Source organism: Chaetodon trifascialis, chromosome 8 (assembly GCF_039877785.1).
Source record: "Chaetodon trifascialis isolate fChaTrf1 chromosome 8, fChaTrf1.hap1, whole genome shotgun sequence".
Lineage (NCBI taxonomy): Eukaryota > Metazoa > Chordata > Actinopteri > Chaetodontiformes > Chaetodontidae > Chaetodon > Chaetodon trifascialis.
Window position 1 is genome coordinate 131,339 of NC_092063.1, and position 21,341 is coordinate 152,679.

At 43.9% G+C, this 21,341-nt stretch overlaps 1 protein-coding gene across 2 annotated transcripts; it reads left to right on the forward strand.

Moving 5' to 3' along the window:
• The first annotated feature begins 1,161 nt into the window (after positions 1 to 1,161).
• LOC139335110 (peptidase inhibitor 16-like) lies at positions 1,162 to 17,630 on the forward strand. 2 transcript variants are annotated; one of them, XR_011602416.1, is made up of 7 exons: positions 1,309 to 1,691; positions 13,338 to 13,488; positions 14,254 to 14,321; positions 14,484 to 14,593; positions 15,382 to 15,473; positions 15,828 to 16,742; positions 16,914 to 17,630. XR_011602416.1 is itself a non-coding variant. In XM_070968554.1 (6 exons), the coding sequence occupies exons 1-6, from the start codon at positions 1,398 to 1,400 to the stop codon at positions 16,322 to 16,324; spliced, it is 1,212 nt and encodes a 403-aa protein (XP_070824655.1). In that variant the 5' UTR covers positions 1,162 to 1,397; the 3' UTR covers positions 16,325 to 17,630. The 2 variants fall into 2 exon arrangements, 1 of the variants encoding a protein (XP_070824655.1); XM_070968554.1 differs by having other exon boundaries at positions 1,162 to 1,691; positions 15,828 to 17,630.
• The last annotated feature ends 3,711 nt before the right edge of the window (positions 17,631 to 21,341 follow it).

The window sequence follows — 21,341 nt, forward strand, 5'->3', positions numbered from 1 at the left end:
AGCTAATTAGCTTAGCCTCTGCGGCTCTTCACTCCTTCAGAGGTGAAACATGACAAACCAGCAGCTTCATGTCTCTGCTGTGAGCGAATCCACTGATCACAGTGATCCTACTGAAACAAACATCCTCACTGGGGGAACTGGGACTGGAGGAAAAGATGCGTTTGAGGGAAATGTGGAAGGAACTGCATTAAGAGGAGTGAACGGCTGTAAAAGGTTAAAGTGCTTTCAGATATTCAGTCGTATTTCAATCCAGAGAGACGAGTGACTGAAGTAAAGATAATTCTTTGCCACAACAGATGAAATGTGAGAATTTAGTCGTGACAGAAAGTCAGAAAGCAGCAGCAGGATGAACTCGCTCAGTTTTAGTTGAACTAAACAGCTTGTTGCATCCAATCACATTCATTTAGCTGATGCTTTGTGACTTACAATTACAGCTTCATCAAATAAGCTGAACTGACTCAAGAGCCACAGTCAGAGACAACAGTTACTGTTTTTCTAGCAGCTATAGGAGGTGCGACGGGAGCAAAGGAGGGGGTCAGGTGACTTTAAAGAGAGAGGTCAGGAAGCAGAGACGAGCAGACAAAATGAAACTTTAACACATTATTTCACATTTTCTTCTGCTGATTTTCTTGGAGAAATTGGTTAAAATTTCCTCTGAATTTGGACTTAACCCGACTGATATCTGGGGAAACAGAAAGAGGAGATTTCTGTGACTTTAGCAGCGACGTTAAAGGACACACAAGCTTCATGTTAGCTTCAGATAAACTTCAGATAAAGACTGTACTATCAGCACTATGACCAGTAACATGATAGTGTACGTATGAGCATGCAGCGCCGCTTTAATATGGACCAGAAGAATATCTGTGTGTCACCAGTGAAGAGGAGGAAGAGAAAGAAGAAGAAAAAGACACACAGAAGAAGAAATGGGGGTGGGGGGGAGATGAGGAGGAGAGAGTGACATGGAGAATATGGAGAGTAAGAGGATGGGGGGGCGTTTGTTGTGCGTACCAGTCGGTGCAGTTTGTGAAATGTGAACTCTGTGTGTGTGTGTGTGTGTGTGTGTGTGTGTGTGTGTGTGTGTGTGTGTGTGTGTGTGAGAGAGAGAGAGAGAAGGGGAGGATCCTCTCTCTCTTAAAGCCGGTCAGAATGAGGGAGATCAGCAGAGCAGAGAGTGAGAGGCACTGAGGAGGGAACACACACACTTTTACTGACTCTTAGACACACACACACACACACTCGCACAGACAAGTGGCCTATTGTACAAATACACACACACACACACACACACACACACACACACACAGCCGATCATTGTGACACACAGATCGACACACACACTCCGTTGGACTCTGGACCGACCACTCGAGGATTCATCCCTCAGGACTCTGTTTCTCATTATGCACCAGCGGAGCCTCTCGGAGCTCCAGGGGGCCTCCGCCCAATGGGGGGCCTCCACCCGAACCGCTCACCGGGATCGAGCCTCGCGGAGCTCCAGGCCGAGGAAGGGGTCCGAGCGGCGGTGTCCCTGCCTGCCGGGGGGGACCCCTCTCTGGGCATGGCTCCTGCTGGGGGCCCTGGTGGTTCCTGGAGCCTGGAGCTTTCTGAGCGAGGAGCAGGAGGAGCTGCTGGTGGAGCTTCATAACCACTACAGAGGACAGGTTTCTCCCAGTGCTTCGGCCATGCTGCCTCTGGTAAGACACCTGCTTCAGACACCATCAGCTCACATTTCATTCAACGTCACCTCCAGCAGACATAGACAGAAATACAGGCAGGACATCTGAGCACAGTTCACTCATTCATTTAATCCTCCAGGTGTGTGTTTGTGGAATAATTCCTCATTAAAAGGCACAAATGCATCCAGTCAAAGGAAAACTGAAAATGATATTAGATTGTTAATTGATGACTAATGAAAGGTTCAAATGTTGTTTTCGAGACTTTAAAGAAAAATCCTTTGGGGAAAAGTGCATCATGTCATGTTTCAGGTCATTAGATGGCAAAAAGATAATAAATGAACATAAAATAACAAAATCACAGTCGAAACATGATGTTGACCTTCAGAAATGTTGGTCAAGAGGTCAAAGGTCAGTCACAGAGGGTCATTAAAAACTCAAAGTTTATTTTTACTATGATGCAGCTTTTCGTAACACATGCAAACAGCTGTTTGCGCACAAGTTTCCTGTCAGAAGACGTTGCGTTTCTCCAAATGTCTCTGAGTGTCCAAACAGTTTAAAAACAGAAATACTGAAGACGCAGACGCTGACAGTCATTCCTCATTTAGTAACTGTGGAATGACGAATGCGTCATCACCGTCAAGAAGTGACTAACGCAGCCGTGAAGACGACTGTAACGTCACTAAAACCCAACCTGTCGTCTCATATACGTACGTGAAGACTCATCTTCATGTTAACTCCAGCATCAGCAAACAGTAAACTAACCGTGATTGCAGTCAGAGCTGTGTCATACTGAAGAAGAAGTGTTTTAAATGTCCAAATGTCCACGCTGGAGGATGGAGAGAAAAGCCGTCAGTCAGCAGAAATCAAACTCATGCTGTCATTTCTCACTTCCAGCCATTAACAAATGGATTTAATGGTGGTTTGCTTTTGATTCAACACTTAAATCTCATCTATGATCACAGCTTGAACTAATCTTCATGCTGAAATTTGCCAGCAGACTTTTTTCAGCCTTTATTGTCAACACTGAAGTGTCCTGCTGGGACAGGCAGCAGTGACCTGGTCCACGTGGACACTGGTGTTATTAAAAACAAGCTTTTCCCCTTAACTTCTCAAAAACATCCCGTCCACAGAGGCACCACATTAAGCTGTCATGAGCTGCCAGACCAACAGGGGGCGATATAACCCAAACCCCAAACCCATACTGGCCATTCAGAAGCCAGAAAAAAGGTGCTACCAGTGGACTACCTGCAACTAGAGGTGTGACCAGGTCTCATCAAAAGGTCTGCGTCGTGACCTCTGCAGCTCATCCTGACGCATCTGTTCCTCGATGAAAGCCGAAGTGAAACAGGTCAAAAGTCCTGTTAGCAACGTTAGCGCTAGCACTGTTTAACCACGTCCGCCATCGCAGAAAGTCTCCTCATGTAAACAAAGAGACAGTGTGTCTGTCTGCACATCAACAGGTTTCTGAATATCTAATATCTAACAGACAAAAACTGTCTCAGCATCAGAATCAAACACAACCTCAAGTTCTTCATCAGGATCATATAAAAGTGATCAAACAGCAGATTAATGAGCATGCAGAGTCCAAACTACATGGACAGCCAGAGGACGCGGAGTCTCAAGAGACAAACCTTTGCATGCGACAGCAGAAGCTTTCAATGAGCGTGTTGACGTCCTGAGGAACCCTCAGACCTCAGCGTGTCACAGACTTGTCATTATACTTGGAAAGAGACGCTGTTGAGTTTCGCTAATCTAATTCTGAAGCATTCAGAGCTCCACACATCAGCCACTGAGCCTGACTGTGTGTGGACGAGCCAATAACTCCAAACCTCAGCGAGACACACCGAAACCATCCGGAGGATCAAACTGTGGGAAACGGAAAGATATGGCTTTTGGTGAGCAGATTAACTCGATGCATATATCAAAAATTTGTTTGTGATTGTGATGAAAGTCAATGGAAATGTGTGGGAATGAGCAGCATCCTGCGTAGGAATCTGGTCCTTTGCTGCATGCCTGTGCTGTCATCTTCCTCATATTTCCTGTCCTCCTCTTCATCTGTCTGTCACCTGAAGACAAATAATAAACTACGACCATCTCTAAAAACACTCAGCCACAGTCCTCAGATTCAATTACAAGGAAACCATCAGCTGATCTGCTGCTCTTTAACACTTTGATCTGTCCGGATCACCTTTAAACCCTCCGTAAACCTTTCTGCTACCTAAACACGACTGATTTTATTGACTCTCTAAACTTGTCTTTCGTGCGTTCATCATGTAAAAATGTCAACTTTGCACACGAAAGCCATCCTAATTAGAGCCAGACAGACTCTTACATAAAGTATTGATTCTTCCAAAATGTAGTAATGTTCTGTTGAAACTAGGATCAATAAAGATTAATACAAAAAGAAAAATGTTTTAGCCACGTTAGCAGAGCTGCTCTGTGGACGACGACGCTGACATATCTCGATAGCTATTGGACAGATCTTCATCAGACTTTACGCAGACATTGGTGTTCCTCAGAGGATGAACCCGTCAGCTCCGGGCACTCCCATCAGCCTCAGTTGAAGCTTGTGTTTACTGCTAATTAGCACACGTTGCAGCAGAGGAGGCGTTAACTATAAAGGAGTGAGCTCGTGACCGTAAAGTCGTAGGTTTGATCCTTCGGACCGGCTGGACTGAAAGGCAGCACTAGCCTCTCCTTCATTACCACCACTGAGCAGCTCCGACGGAGATGGCATCACCTCCCCTGAACCAGTCCTATAACACAGAACATATCACGTCCTGACATTCAGTCACATTCACTGAACACACTCACTGTTGCACTAACAGGAAGTGACACCCTGAACTGCAGCTTCGCAGGCTGTAATGTTTGAACACTGCTGCCAACCCTGAAAGCTCACCACAGAGAAATCAGGATGTGTCTGCAGACACGGAGCACAGTATATCTGTTCTTGGAGACATCTCACTACTGTCCACAGTTTGTGCTAACTGTCTCCAGCTGCGAGTTGTTTCTCTGTCTCTGCTGTGCATTGTATTGTGGGATTACAGCGTCCATCAGCAGCGCTATGAAAAGTCAAGCAAATTTAGTCTTTGAGTTTATGTGACATGGTCTGGAAGGGAGGTGTGTGACGACTGAAGCAGAGATGACAGGATGAGGTCTGGATCAAATGTTGTGGTGAGAAAGAGGAAGCTGGAGGTGGATGAAAAAGGAAAATGAGTAAAGAGAGAAGAGGGAAGGAGACAAGGAAAGAGGAAGTGGAGAGAAATAAAAGTGTCTGTCTGACTGAAGGGCTGAGGACATCTGAGTTTGGCTGCATGCTAACATGCTAACGAGTGCCTAAGATGATTCTCCTTGGTGAGATGTCAGCAGCATGTTAAATTAGTCTGAGAGCTCAACGTGATAATAACAATAAACAAAATGTAGTGACATACACTAACGAATGATCGTCGGACTGGGCAAACACACAGATCAGATTAAGCTCCACTGAAACAGCCTCAGCTCTACTTTGCTACGAGCTAAAAGCTAATCTACAAAAACTAGCATGTTAACCTCCTACAGCACCTGTTACTACACATGTTCACGTTAATGCCACAATGAAATTTTATACATATATCGGAAAAGTTTCGGATAATTTTAGTTGAAAATGTAACATTTAGCATTCTTGCGTCTGGTGGCATGCTAAATGCTAGTATTTCAGCGTTTAGCATTGAGTGTATAGTGTGTTAGCATGCTCAGGTTTAGTTAGCCTGTGTCTAATGTTAGTGTATGTTTATGTCAATATGTAACATTTGCAAAGCTACCTTGATAGCATCATGCAATACCTAGCGCCACGTCAGCGTGCTACATTAATGCTGCAGTGCAGCGGAGGCTGATATTGGATGGAAAGTCATGGAACCGCAGCTGTCATTAGTTTTCATCATGTGACTTTGCTTCATGTAAAGATATTAAAGGCTTCATGTAAACGCTTTTTGTCACGATGCTGCTTCTGAGAACAGTTTGTGTCTCTCCGTGGGACTTTCAGGTGAACTGAAGGTCAGATTAAATCTCTGTGTTGGTTTGGAGTCTCCAGCTTCGGGCAGGTTGAGGCCGGCTGGTTGTTTTGGTTTGGTCGGTGGAGCAGAGAGAAGCTTCGGCTGCTTTAACTCCGTATGGAGCCGCGCTGACGGCCGATATGCTTTTATGGTGCTGGTCTTCAGAAGAGAGGACTGTGGAGGGGTTTTCCCATTTAAAGATTAAAGTTTAGAGCAGTGTTTACATGTGGTTTCATTCAGTTTGGAGCTAAACAAAACAGCTTCAAAGCTGTTTTATATTATTATGAAGAGGCTGTGTTCACTGAACTGAGAGTTGTTGCCCCCCCTGCTGTGAAAGAGCGACACAGACTTGAACAAAAACCTTTGTAGAATACCTGAGGCCCTGATTGGACATCAGTACCAGGTGAAACAAGCTGAGGTGAGGATGATGAGATTCCTCTTCACCTGAACATCCAGGCTGTTTGATCTCATCAAACAATGACAGATTAAGTCTCCTCTCTTATATTTTCCCACGAGTAACTCAAGTGACGCCTCAGGACACCTCCCAGCCATGAAACAAATATCTTGGTTTATCAAGCTTTAAATACGTTTAAAGGAACAAATCGTTGCCAGAGACCTTCTTTAAACGATGCATCCATGTTTGCACGAAGATCAGCCAAGAATCCAGGAAGCCTGAGGAGCTTTGCTTGTGCACATCTGCAGAAAATATGAAGTTAAAGGCAGCAACAGTGGGAGCAGCACATCGGGACAGGGAGTGAGGTCAGAAGTGGACTGAACGTGAAGCAGCTGCCACGTTTCCTCACGTGATCTCAGCATAAACAGCAACGTCCTCCAGTGTCACCTTGTTCACTCAAATGTGGAAGTTTTCATGGAGGACATTTCAGTGTGGGTCAGGAAATGTTCAACCCTGATCAGCCTGGATTCACTCTTCAGTCCTCAACATAAGCACAGCGTGCAGGCAGATCTGTGGACAGTGCTGCTCACGTTAAAGCTACTTGTCTCTCGTCATACATGCTGTTAAAAAAAGCAGATGGTAATGAGGCGCTGATCACTGCTGCAGAGGAGCTTCTTCAGTTTACCTGACTGGCTTAAGGGGGCGCTGTTGTTCTTAGCTTCACAGAGGTGGATGAAGATGTTGCTCCGTTGGTCAGTCTGTCCTCTTCTTTGTTCCTGAAATATCTTCATAACCTTTGGAGCGTTGTACAGACGTTCATGGTGCCCACTTATCTTTGACATCTCCACATCCGCACACTGATCGTCACCAGATTTATCCTGATAACTCTGACGAACTTTTCCTCTGGCACCGCAGCGTCAACATGTTGGGTTCAGAGTGAAATATGTCAGCGACTGTGGGATGGATTGCCATGAGATTTGCTTCAGACATTCATGTTTCCCACGGGATGAATTGTGAAAACCCAGCGAGCGTCAAAATTTGAATTTGTGCAATACTTTGGTTTCTAACTAAATACCTGCAGCAGTGCAGCGACAGTCTGCTAACACAGGATGCTTGTTAGCACAGGTTAGCAGCTGAGGACTGTCTGGTTTTGTGGGTCTGCCACTTTAAATCAGTGCTGCCACAGTGACCAGAAACGCTGAGCGAATCACAGCCTGGGATCCAGTAACAGGCGGGTGTTTCCCTCCAGTTAATAACACGAGGGTCAGAGGAGGAACTCAGCAGAGAAATCATCCGGAGACAGGGAGGGAGTCAGCGCTCGGTGTTGAGCAACAGAGGAGGAGGAAGACCGTTGGGAAAGAGCTGAGAGATGAAGAACAGTGTTTAGATAGAGGGAAATGAAAATTAGGTAGTGAATGAATGAGCACCCAGAGGAATGTGCGTGTGTGCGTGCGTGCGTGTGTGTGTGTGTGTGTGTGTGTGTGTGTAGCTGTATGTGTGTATATGAATCAAGAGAGGTCTCAGCCTGTCTCCACTCATATGGAAGCCCCACTGGGACATTTCCATACATGTTTTTCTTTCTGCTTTATAGCTGAACTGGAAAAAAGAAAGAAGAAGAGGAGGAGAGAAGGAAAGATGAAAAAGAGGAGGCAGGAGATGAGAATAGATGGAGAGAGGGAGGAAGAAAAGAAAAAAGGGGTATTTGTAAAATGAGGAGGCAGGTCAGTCTGCTGAACTGGGAGGAAATTACAGGAGACAGATTCTGTTTGATCTGTCGAAGGTTACAAACTTTCCAGTCAAATCAAGTTTTCAGAAAACTGGACTGAGACCAGTCTGACCAGCAGATAAAACCCTGTCAAGTACAGGCTCGTGGTACTTGTACTTTTATTTGAGTATTTCCATTTTATTTCCTACTTTCCACTTGTACTTCACTACGTTTCAGAGGGTACAGTAATATTTCTACTTTGTACTGCATGTATTTGACAGCTGCAGTCACTTTTCAGATTGAAATTAGATCAAAACTAAACCAGAACATCTGAAGCTTTCTGACCTTTGACCTCTCAAAATGAATCAAGTCTTCACGTTGGGACATTTTAAACTTCTCACGTCTTCATTTCACTGATCTTCAAACGATCAATATGTCACTACAAAGCAAAGACGAGAGAAACGTCCAGAAGCTGAAAACAGGTTTGTGTTTCTGTCGACCCCTCAGGTCATTTTCATCCTAAATAATGCTGAAAGAGACGGAAGCCCTTCTCCTGTCATCATATTGATCAACCAGTTCAGGAAACGAAATGTTAGAAACAGCAGAGAAACCAGTTTGACCTGTTCAGATAAAACCAGTAAAAACTGATAAACCAGTCTGACCAGTTCAATCCAAACAAACACAGGCTGACAAACAAATCTAACCAGTTTAGACAAAACTGATTTTTAACTATGAAACCAGTCTGACCAGTCCAGATCAAACTGGTGCAGCACATGATTTGGCAGAAGAAATGAGTTTTAATCTGTGGCTTTAGAGCAGCTCAGAGGTTCCTGCTGTGGCTGAGATGAAAACAAACCGTCGGTGTGATCGCGACCCGCGAGCCTGAACCAGAACCAGAAACCAGACCTGCAGAGAAAGAATGTAAATCCGCTCGGCGGGGGACGCCGTCGCACCGCAGCGCCGCGCTCAGCTGTTCACATTTCACCATCAGCGCTGTACGCTGCTCATTATTGGTGCTTAGAAACCAATCAAAACAAACCCAGAGGAAACATTTTCCTAAGCAGCTCCAGTCAAACTTACAGTCACGTCACAGCGGCGCCTCCAGCCAACTGTTTCACAGCGCAGCAGAAACGCCTGCAAGACGACACTCTGGGCTCCGGAGGGTGAAGCCACTCAGATAAGACGACCTCATCGGCTGTGAGGTCAACCTGGCAAAAAGCAGCCGAAATCAGTCTCCAGTGACAAAACATGGCAATAAACACATTCAATTACATCCAGTAATATAATCACATAAAATTGTATTAAACTGAATAGCTGGCGTGATCCGTTCCAAACAAAAGCCTCCATTGTTCAATGCCGTAAACAGAGCAGTGGTTTGTTTTGTGCTTGTTGTTGCAGGACTGCGATGTACGCACAGGGTGTAGCTTATGCTAATGCTAAAAAACAAAATTAACAACCATCTGTGGGGAAAATAATACACTTCCTCAGGCCAACGGCAGGATAAAATACACTGATGATCTGAGGGAACAATAGTACGGCCATGTGACCCAAGGAAGGAAGCTAATATTAGCATGCTAACACAACTTACAGGTGCAAAAACAACGTCTTTAAATGAAGTCACATTTCGATCATTTAAAGAGGTTTCAGGACATTACAGTAACTTAAGTTCAGAGCGGCAGCAGAGACGTTAGCATGAATTTGAGACAAGCTAACTTGACTATGTTAACATGCAACAACAGCGGTTGCTTTTAGCTAACTGTGCTAATGTGTAAAGCGTCCAAATTCTGAGCATGAAGTTTATGTTCTGTAGTGTTCAGATCCCACATTAAGCACACTGTCCATGACATACCACGATAAGATTGATGGTTAGCTGAATAAACGTGCAACACATAACAGCAATAAAACATCAGCTCTTCAAATGTAGCTTCATTAATTTAGGCTAACAGGCTGTTAGCAGGCGGTTGCAAATTTTAATTAATGTATATAATGTTGGGGAGCTTTGCCTATAGTAACATATAATCTATTATCTTAAAAGTACAATATTTGCCTCCAAATCGTAGTGAGAAGTATCAAGTAGCATAAAATGGAAATACCTTGTTGTACGTTAAAGTCCAGTGTGAAAGATTTATTGGATCTATGGGCAGAAATGGAATAAAATATTCATAAGAATGTTTCCATTAGTCCATAATCACCTGAAAATAAGTATTTTAGTGTTTTCTTTACCTTAGAATGAGCTCTTTATATCGATGGAGGGAGCAGCTCCTCTTCCTCACAGTCCTCCATGTTGCACTGCCATGTTTCTAAGGTAGCCCTGAACAGACAAACACTGATTCTACAGAGACTTCCATATTTTTTCGACTTCTGTGTCCACAATAGGTTTTCTTACACGGGTGAGGCGAGGGCTGCTCAGTTGGTTGCACTGTGCAGCCTCACCACTAGATGGCACTAATCCTGCACACTGGCCCTTTAAGTACAGTCCTTGAGTGTTCATGAGGACAGGGTGTGTCCTCAGGAAGCTGAGTGAGGACGGGGTGTGTCCTCAGGAAGCTGAGTGAGGACGGGGTGTGTCCTCACCTCAGTAAAGGTGTTCATCAGTCTACAGATACTGAAAGCCAATCAGATCTGTGATGAAGAGTTCACCAATGACCAAAACATCAGCTGCTAACAGACCAGATGGCCCGCAGTATGGCTCGCGTGCGTGTGTGTGCGTGCGTGTGTGTGCGTGTGTGTGTGTGTGCGTGCGTGCGTGTGTGTGTCTGTGTGTGTGTGCGTGCGTGCGTGCGTGTGCGTGCGTGTGCGTGCGTGCGTGCGTGCGTGTGTGTGTGTGTGTCTGTGTGTGTGTGTGTCTGTGTGTGTGTGTGTGCGTGTGTGTGTGTGTGTGTGTGTGTGTGTGTAGGGGTGTTACTACATGACCATGTCCATGACCTGAAAGTTATAACACACACCAGATGTTGAGAGAGCCTGGAGAGAGAGAGGAATGCGAAGGAGACCCCTGACTATTGTTTGTGTTGTGTGTCATTACTGGACAAATAAACACACACACACACACACACACACACACACACACACACACACACACAGGGGAATATTAAAGTTTCAGCCAAAGTCCTGTTGTTCATTCTTTTGGTGTCTTTGCAGCAGTGACTCAAACCGAAAGACGTCAGTCTCTTCTGTCAAATCGGCTGTGAGCGCTCGTCATGTTCACTGTAAAGTTCACTCACAGCACAGAGCTGCTGCAGTCCACGCCGTCCTCGTCGTCAACAAACGCTGTGAAAAGACACACAGCAAAGATTCGTCAGTCCACAGGGTCGATCCTGTGTCCACAGGGTGAATGACAGTCAGTCACTGTCTGCTGTAACAGCCATGAGCGAGCTGCTGATGCTTCAGACACTGTGAATTCATTGAAGTGAATGAGTGATTGAAGGAGTGAACTCGCCCGCCGTCACACGGCGCCTCAGGCGGCGAGCTCTGCGGTCGGCTTGTTTGCTGCATCCTGTCAGACATAAACAAACATCAGCAAACAGAATCAGCTGAAGACAAAGCGTCTGATCCACATGAGCGCTCGTTTACCACAGCTCTGTTTCCAGGCCGATCCTCCTCTCTTACGGAGGAGCTGTGGGCGACTTTGCGCTGAAGCATGTTCGTGTATGGTGACGCCATCAAAATGAGTTAACTTATAGCTGCTGGAGCCTCTTCAGCCCCGCGGAGCTGGAACAAATCAACTCTAATGTCTTTTTGTAAGTTTCTCTTTTCCCAGCAAACATTCTAACTGTAGCAGAAAGATTAAAGCAAACTTGACTGACGACGACTTTCTTACCTTTCTCTAAGTGAAATTAGTACATATGAGAAGTCAAGAACACACAGAGGAAGCGCTGCTGTGCAACATTAACCGTTTAATCTAACAGAAACATGAACCTTCACTAATGTGGCAGCAATAGATGTTTCAATGTGAGACCAAAGTTTCTGCCAAAGCGACTCAGATCTCACTGTGTCTGAAACTGTGCAGAGCTCAGAGCCAACATCAGACCTCCTCCACGTCAGTACCACAGTACAGAAGTACTCTGCTACAAGTAAAAATCCTGCATTTGAAATCTGACTTGAGTAAAAGTACACAGGTGTAGCCAGCAAAGTGTACTTGAAGCGTCAGACAGAAAAGTGCAAAATCAGAGTCTACAAGGTCCCGAAAGCTGATATATTTTTTAATCTCACAGTAATTTACTGTGTGAACAAGATAAAGAAAAGTTCAGTCTGGAGTTGCAACAGCTCCAATTACTCCAGCATGCATACTTTTACTATGCAGTATACACGTATACGTTTACCTCTTAAAGCAGTATCTGTATCTAATCATCCCAAACAGGCTTTGTTTTGTGAAGATGTTAGCTGGCTGCTTCCTCTGTTAGAGGTCAGATCAAACGTCCCTGCAGCGCACTCGTGCTCCACCTTCGCCCACATCGGTTTCTGAAGAGGAAATTACTGCCAGGCGAAGGCCTCGGGCATGATGGGAAGGAAACACGTACCTCAGGCGGGCGAAGGGGTCGGGCGGTGGTCAGGGGCGTGATGGCCGCTGGTTTTATCTGTATGAAGACAAAAAGGACAGAAATCTTTACATGAAGCGTCTCTGAGCTTGACAGGGACGATTTCCTGCCTCTTGATGTCAGTCGGGGTCAAACACAGGGCCGGTTAGACATCCACATGTTTTTTTACTTCTCTTTTCTTGTGTCTGCACATTTCCTTGATATGATATTAAATGTCAAATCTATTTGTCTCTCAAATGAACTTCTGAGGAAACATCAGCATCACCGAATCAGCTGGTGGTGTCAGCACTGAAGATCTGTGGTCGATTTTATAATCAGGACACATAAAACAAGTTATGTAATAATCATAAAACAAGCCAACAATATTTGTTTATCACTTTCCCTGAGAGGAGAGTTATTGACAGGCCGTAAATTAAGAGCAAATCAAAAACAGCTTCACAATAGAATAACACATTAAAACTGTAATTAGAAGCAGGTTTAATGTGGAGGAAGAAAACTCCGCGGGATGTCACTTCCTATGTGAACAATGTGCATCAAATGAAGCTGCGCTAGCTTTCATGTGAACGACAACAAAACTTCAGCTTTTCCTCTCTGCGCGAGACAACGTGAGAAGATTCACGACGAAAACAAGAAAACTTTCTCAGTTCTTCTGTTAATTCCTGTTTAATGAGCTGGACCCTCAGCAGACGCCGTCAGTCTGGACTCAGATGACGGGAGGACTTAGTCAGGGTTTAATCTCAACTCAAGGTTCATTCATCACGTTTAGTTTTTTGACTTGCTGCTAAACTCACACATCTTTCTCTTATGAATACGGTGAATATGGGAGTAATTATGCCTGCTGAACATTGGCATGTTGTCGTTCTCATGGCCAGAAAGTTCTACACCAGAGATCTCCTGAAACAGCGTCTGGCTCTTCAGTCCACAGTGGGGTCTGTCTGATCAGGGTCCAGGATTTTGGCAGGAGATCCTGCTCTGAATCACTTTGCTTGGTGTCTGCAGAAATGGGACTCGAGCCTGAAGGTGATCGCAGAGGGCTACGCTGCTAAATGCATCTGGAACCACAACCCAGAACTGGAGGACACCGGGGAGAATCTGTTTGCCGGCACCGGGCCTCTGGACCTCCGCGAGGCCCTGGAGAAGTGGTTTCTGGGTGAGTCGGTTCATCAAGCTGCAGGGTGTGTTTCAGAACTGGTCCACATCTCTTTCATTATGCATTCAGCTTCAGCACCAGACGGCGACAATCAGGCGAAAAACGCAGACATTTAGCGGCTAAAGAGCCAATTGAGGGCGAATGTTGGACAAATGTCCATCAGGTGGACACAAATGACCTTTTTCACAGCAGAACTCTTTGACGTGTAACACGAAGAGAAAAACCGCAGACATAAAATGAAACACTGAGCTTCCTGATAATCTTACCTAAAGGAAGCATATATAAGGTGAATAGAATTGGTCCAAGCACAGAACCCTGCGGAACTCCATAGCTGGCTTTAGCGAGCACAGAGGAGTCGTCATTAACGCGTACAAACTGAGAGCGATCTGACAAGTAGGATTTAAACCAGCTTAGCGCAGTTCCCTTAATGCCAATGAAATGTTCCAGTGTCTGCAATAGGATGCCATGGTCAGTGGTGTCAAATGCAGCACTAAGATCCACTAAGACTAGTACAGAGACAAATCCTTTATCAGATGCAATTAGAAGGTCATTTGTAACTTTAACCAGTGCTGTCTCTGTGCTATGATGCACTCTAAATCCTGACTGGAAATCCTCAAATAAACTATTATTGTTTAGAAAGTCGCACAGCTGATTGGCAACTGCTTTCTCAAGAGTTTTTGAGAGAAAGGGAAGGTTGGATATCGGTCTGTGCTGTCATGTATTGTGATGTACTGTAAAGTACTGTCATGTAACTGGTTCCTGCAGAACACCTGGACTATGACTTCCATAACAACAGCTGTGATGAAGACAAGATGTGTGGACACTACACACAGGTCAGAGACAAAGACACAGGACACACACACGTTTATACACACCTGTGTATGCCATGTGATCTGAACTGTGTGTGTGTGTGTGTGTGTGTGTGTGTGTGTGTGTGTGTGTGTGTGTGTGTGTGTGTGTGTGTGTGTGTGTGTGTGTGTGTGTGTGTGTTACAGATGGTGTGGGCGGACACACACAGAGTCGGCTGTGCCTTCCATCTCTGTAACAACATGGAGGGACTGGACTGGGAGAGAGTCTCCTTCCTCGTCTGCAACTACTACCCAGCGTCAGTACTGCTACTACTACAGTTCTACTACTATTACCATGACTTGTTCTACTGCTGCTAAAGTACTATTACTACTACCTGGAACTATGTACTATGTAATACTATGATACTACTACCTACTCATAATGTCACTATTATTTGTACTACTACTACTACTACTACTACTACTACAACTACTACTACTGCAACTATTACTACCAAATACTACCACTAAAACTAGTATCACTGCTTCTATTACTGGTCTGCCTACTATTATTATTACCAATTGAACTACTGCAACTACTACTGCAACTACTACTACTACTACTAATACTGTAAACTTTACCACAAATAAAATACCACTACAAGTCTTTCTACTAGTGCCACCACCACTATATTACTACTACTATTACTACAATGTCTGCTGCTGCAACTACAACTATTACTACAACTAGTACTGCTACTACCATTAGTGGTACTATTTCTACTAACTGAAGTATTGGTACTACTACTTCTACTAGTGTGAATAAAACTTCTTATACTACTAATACTTCTTGTAGTACTACTGGTACTACTGTTGATACTGTCTCTGCTGCCACCTGTACTGTACCTAACAGTACCTGCTCTGCCTGAACAAGAGCTCCCCCTTGTGGACAGGAGTCGCTTTGTGTTTGTGTGCATGCATGAAGGATTTCAGGGTATTTGATCATATTCAGATTTCTGCTCAGTGTGTTGTGTCGCTGCAGGACGGAGACATTTCGTCTGACTTTAACAAAGTATTGATTGATTGATGTGTGTGTGTCACACAGGGGGAACTATGAAGACGAGAGGCCATACGTTGAAGGCGACTGGTGCTCCAGATGTCCAGAGAACCTCCAGAAGTGTGAAAACAACCTCTGCGGTACGACACGCTTCACTACGCCTCCTCCTCTGTCCACACACACACATCCAGCACCAGGCTGAGGTGCTTCAGTTTGCTGCCAGGCGTCATCCTGGAGGGCGGAGACAAACACGTATTCACAGACTAATTCAACAATCAATGAATGTTTGAAGTCATTTATCAACAAATCCTGTTCCAGCTTCTTAAACATGAAGCTCTGCTGCTTTTCTCTCGTGTCTGACTGCAAACTGAATAACTGTCAGACTGTCAGACTGAATAGATTAAACATTTCATTTCTAATCGTTTAAAATAATCTGCAGCCCTGAAGTTCATGAGATGGTTCTGAAACATCATTTCCTTCTGTTTGATTTCCAGTTGCTGACACTCTGGAGGATGATGAGGACATAGAGGACGAGGACGAAGAGGAGGGGACACTTGTTCCTCCTCCATCAACATCCGAACCCTCCCTCCAGCCTGCAGAGGAGGAAGAGGAGAAGCTTGTTCCTCCTCCTGCTACAACTGAGCCGTACGTCCAGCCTGCCACCACCACTACTGCCAGTACTCCCAGTATCACCACCACCTACGCACTGGACTCTGAGAACACCCAACCACCCGCCACCCCTGCACCAGGCACCCAACCCCCAAAGGTCCCCTCAACAACACTGAAAAAGGAGGAGGAGGTTGAAGGAAAGGTGGAGGAGGAAGAGGAGGAGGAGAGAAAGGAAACTACAGATAAGACGGAGGGAATGGACGAGAGAGACGTAACAGCACAAATATTCCAGAACAACCAAGTTACTCTGAACGTTGCTTCAGTGCCTTCACCTTCTCTCCTGTTAGCCTGTCTGACTGGGATCCTGACTGTGAGGCTGTGAGGAGGAGGAGGAGGAGGAGGAGGAGGAGGAGGAGGAGGAGGAGGAGGAGGAGTGAACGAGCTCAGCCTCACCTCATCACTCCTGTGTTGACTGCACCTCGCCTCGTTAATCCGCCCCGTGCTCTCCCCCTGCAGAGTAATATGGGTCAATTAATAATTCACTCTCATCAGATCGCGGCTGCCATTTTCACAACATCTGCATGTAGTCTGGGCCGAGATCTGGGTCACGTAACGTGTGCATAACCTGCTTCTACCTGCCGGGAATACAAAGGTAATGCCAACAGTGAGCACTAAATGTTGTGTTGATGTGAAGGAGACAGTTTCAGCTTCAGTTCTTTGGGTTTTTAGTTGAGAGGAAGATGAGCAGCTTTAAATGATCAGTGTTTACCTGCCTTCTCTCCTGTTTCCTGTTCCTGGACGTGTTTAGCTTAGCTTAGCATAAAGCCTGGAAGCAGGGGGAGACAGCTAGCCTGCCTCAAGTTCAACAATACTCCAATGTACAGCTCCAACGTGAATTAAGGGGACATGAACAGAAATCTAAAAGAGTTCAGAGTTCTGAAACCAGGCTAGCTGTTTCCCTCTGCTTCCAGTCTTTGTGCTAAGCTAGGCTAATCATACCCCACATCGACTCTGAGTGAAAGCTCGGGTAACCAAAAACAGGTTGAGGTGGGGAGTAATGTTTAGAGCTTCAGGTCTGCAGGAAGTTCACCCCTCGCTCTCTAAAACACACATTTAAGGACGTGATGAGGCGATGCTTTCTGCTCCCACAATAACACCAAAGCTTTGAGGCAGAAACGTGTTAAATCACAGAAGCGCGATGGTTTGCTGGTGACATCAAAATGTTGGATTGTGTAAATGCGCTCGGCCGTTTGGAGCTGCAGAGCCTTTGCACCCAAAACCAAAAAGAGCTGAAGTGCCTCTCAAACCCTTTTCATGTCTGCCGGTGGACGGTGGATTTAAACATACAGCTCCGTCTCACGTGGACAAACCACTGAAACGTCCGTCCACACTTTGTGTTCAGTGTTTCGTGAATGCAGGAGATGATTTGTGAACCGTGTGTTGTGTCAAACTGACGACCCTGCTTCTTCTTTCAGCAAATACTCGTATATCTACTGTACTTCATATACTCAGACTGGAACTACAACTGGACAGAGTCTCTAATAATTGACATATCTCTGTTACACTGTCTTAGAAAACAGGACATTACCGTAACGATCTTCATTTACTTTAGCAAAGATTGCTGTAAATGTCTGTATATAAGATTAATAAAGAAATAAACCGTGTTTCCTCTTTCGGACAGTGAATCCAACATTTTGTGCTCATCGAGTCTTTGTTCACATGATGTTTGTCCTGCGGGCTGAATTCAGACGAATCGTTTTCTGCCTCTTATGAAAGACGACGGCGACCGCAGTGGCGATGATATATCATTTTAATCTCATTGTCTTAAGATCACTGCAAGTCATTCATCAAGAACAAAGACGTTTCCTCCCAGCACTGATTTAGTGCCTCATAATTCTGCTGAGCATCAGATCAGTGTGGATGCAGGAACTGATGCTCAGCAGTGAAAGAAGTATTCAGAGCTTTTACTGAAGTAAACTGCAGTACTACAGTGTAAAACACTCCATGTTTTTCTGAGGTGAATATGAGGCTTCAACAATGTGCGACAGACAAAATAAATTGGTTATCATCTAAAGCCACTCACTCTGGGTGGTGAACACAAAGACACATTTCAAAGTAAAAATACTGAAACAGAGTCAAAGCTTCTGTCTGCCGGCTGTCGATAGAAGAGCAAGAGTCATTTACAAGGTTGGACTTGAACCCGGGATCTTTATTATTATTACCATCTATTTATTGATGCTTTGGATCTCATTAACCAGCATCATCGAGAACAATAAGAGCACATTAAAGACACCAAGCGTGAACACAAAGGTCCCATTTCAGTATCAGTATGATCAGTTTACATCTGTGTAAATGGAGTCGGGACCACATGATAATCTTCTGACAGTAACTTGTTTTGTTAGTTTGTAATAACAGGTTAATGGTCTAATTCTCACTAAAATCAAAACGTTGTTTAGTTAGGTTAATTACGTAGCCTGGACCCCAGTCCACATCGGGACAGAGGGGCCAATCACTGTGGACCCCGTCCACACCTCCAGCTATGATCAGGCTGCAGCACCTTACGAAGTTGAATGTTTTCTGTTAGAGGTAAATGAGCCACTGATCAATAAACTGTGAGCGATGGCGAGCACTCAGCGTGCTGTGCTCCTGTCCTCAGATGATCATGGTTCTAAAGCTCATCATTGACGGTAATGGCTGCACTAACGAGCGTTGTGTGTTCACACATCTGATTCACTATCAGGGCCCGCTGCACAAAACTAGGATAAGGGATTCAGCCGGGATATGTTGGTGATCCTGACTCAGCTGATCCCTGATCCGGTTGCACAAAAGCAGGACAGCTGAAAGTGGGATCTGTTATGGGATGAGTTACCATGGAGATTTATTCTGTGGAGCTTCGTCTGCTCCACACCAGGTGAAGCTCCAGGATCTGTTGAATCTCATCCCTTATCTCAGTCAGCATCATCACAAACAGAAACCAGCAGTTATTCCACTGAGCACTACACACTGTTATCACATCCAACCTGATCCACGTCATCATTTACACATTAACACAAAACATGAGCAGCATTCATTTCAGTTTGAAGTCATTTCATTCATTTCAATCATTGTAGATAAATGATGATTTTAGATGATGCTGCAACCATCAGATAGACAGTTTCCCATAGACCATATATAAAATACACATCCAATATAAATATAAATACACATCAAAGAGTAACATGATGTTCCTTTATTGAATCAGGATAAATCAAAGCATCAGTTCTTTCCAAACTGAAGTCACACAGTGACTCAGAATCAAAGCATATTATACAACACAGAAGAAACACACATCCAAAGGTCTGTATGTAACGCACAACTAGGGCTGGGCGATATGGCTGAAAACTGTATCACGATATAAGTGTTTTATATCGGTCGATATCGATAATTATTGATATTTTTTATGACCTATTTAAAATAAGGACCGGGAGAAATTTAAACATTAAATTAAACATTTTTATTTTAAATTGAACCTTCCTCTGATTATAATCCCTCAGCTATCAAGGCAGAAAGGAAAGGAAAAGTCAACACAACCATGGAAAACACTCAAATAATAAATGTAAAAAAAGTGTAAAAATGTAAACAGAGAAACCTGAGAACTTTTTTTCTGCAGGTTTCGTGCAGAAAGTTCACAAACTGATTCACCTTCTGCTGAATAAAATGTTTTCAGATATGTGCAGTGTTTTTAGAAACATAGCAGAAACTTGACATCAGTAACATACAAACAAACAAACAAACAAACATGACAGGCAGCACAGTAACACTGACTGAACTATAAAACCAGCCTAGACATAAGAACAACTTCAGTCGCTCTTCTTCCTCTGAACATACATGAACTGTTCAGTTATATTTTTATTATAAGAGCTGTTTGTAAGCTGGCTTCTCCTCAGTGCTCAGTGAAGCGTGTCTTTAGCTGTATGAGATGCCGCTGCCTCCGTTACGTCTTCGTGCCTTTTAGATGATTTGTCATCAGGCACTGAAGCAGATACCTCTGCATGGCGGTCAGCTGCTTGTCGGTGCTGCTGCGGTTGTTGGACGTTGGCGAATACGGCTGCGCTCCAAAGAGTGAGCGCGGCTAAGCTGGTTCAATAAGTTTGTGGTGTTACTGGTCTTGGTGGGGACGACAGTCTTGTATAAGTTACAGACCACATTGGTCTGACGACGGTCCGACTTATAAAATCCAAAAAACTCCATACTGAGCTGACTTTCCCTGTTCTATCTCGCTGCTGTGCTCACTTTCTTTCTTTTTTTTAAATGCCAATCTTTATTGAACAGATAACAAATTACAGACATACAGACTATTAAGGAAGACCTAATGGGGTAATATAAAAAAGAAAATAAATTAAGAAAAGATAAAAATATACATGTTGAAATAAAATAAATAAGTACATGTATTTAACATAATGAATGTATTAATTAAGGCACTTCTTGGTTTGGGGTAAGTGAAAATGAATTGTTTAGGCAAAGCAGTGTGTGTTCACTTTTCTTGTTTGTCATTACTCTTAAGGTGTCTATATAAAAATAGAATTCATTTATGAAAACATGAAAATTAAGTAGGGACTTGGAGAACTTCATCTTATGAATATGAAACTTACCCATGAGAGTCATTAGATTTACTATGAAGCAAATTGATTTGTCATTACATTCAAATTTTGAAATAATATCTTTGGGTCTGATTGTTATGTATTGTTTAGTTTTATTATAAACAAATTTCTGCAAGTCCCCCCAAAATACAGATGATGATGGGCAAACACAAAACAAATGCAAAACTGTCTCTGGCTCATGCTCGCAAAAGGTGCACATTTCATCCACATCAGTAAATCTGGAAATAGATTTGTTACAAGGGTAAATACAATGTAAAGTTTTAAAATGAACTTCTCGTATTTTATTTGAAAGACAGAATTGAAAGGGACATAACCAGGCCTTGGGCCATCTAATGTCAACCAACTGTGAGTCCCAAATGAATTTTCCTCTGGGCGAAATTTTATTACTTCTCTGTAAAACTTTCCTAAGATGTTTGTTTGTACATTTTCTATCCATTGTGTCAATTCCGTCAACCTTAAGAGAAGGTGTCTGAAAATTAATATTTTGGTAACTTAAGTGACATTTTATTAACTCAATCATGCCAGTGGGTACGGCCTTTGTAATGGAAACAAACTCTCTGTATCTGACTGGAAGAATTTTAGCTTTCAGAAAGTTTTCATAACTGTGAAGGTTGCCATTCTCATCAAATAAAGCCGTTACAAAAATTATGTTCCTCTCAATCCAGCTCCCTTTATATAGACTTTTGTTGTTGATAGTAATATGCCCACTGTGAAGTTGCAGCTCAATAAAAAATTTAAGCCTCCCACTTTTTTAAATAT

Coding starts and splice junctions, on each gene's coding strand:
- LOC139335110 (XM_070968554.1), top strand. CDS start 1,398: ATGCACCAGCGGAGCCTCTCGGAGCTCCAGGGGGCCTCCGCCCAATGG. Junction 14,322..14,483: donor TGTGTGGACACTACACACAG/GTCAGAGACAAA, acceptor TGTGTGTTACAG/ATGGTGTGGGCGGACACACA. Junction 15,474..15,827: donor GTGTGAAAACAACCTCTGCG/GTACGACACGCT, acceptor TTTGATTTCCAG/TTGCTGACACTCTGGAGGAT.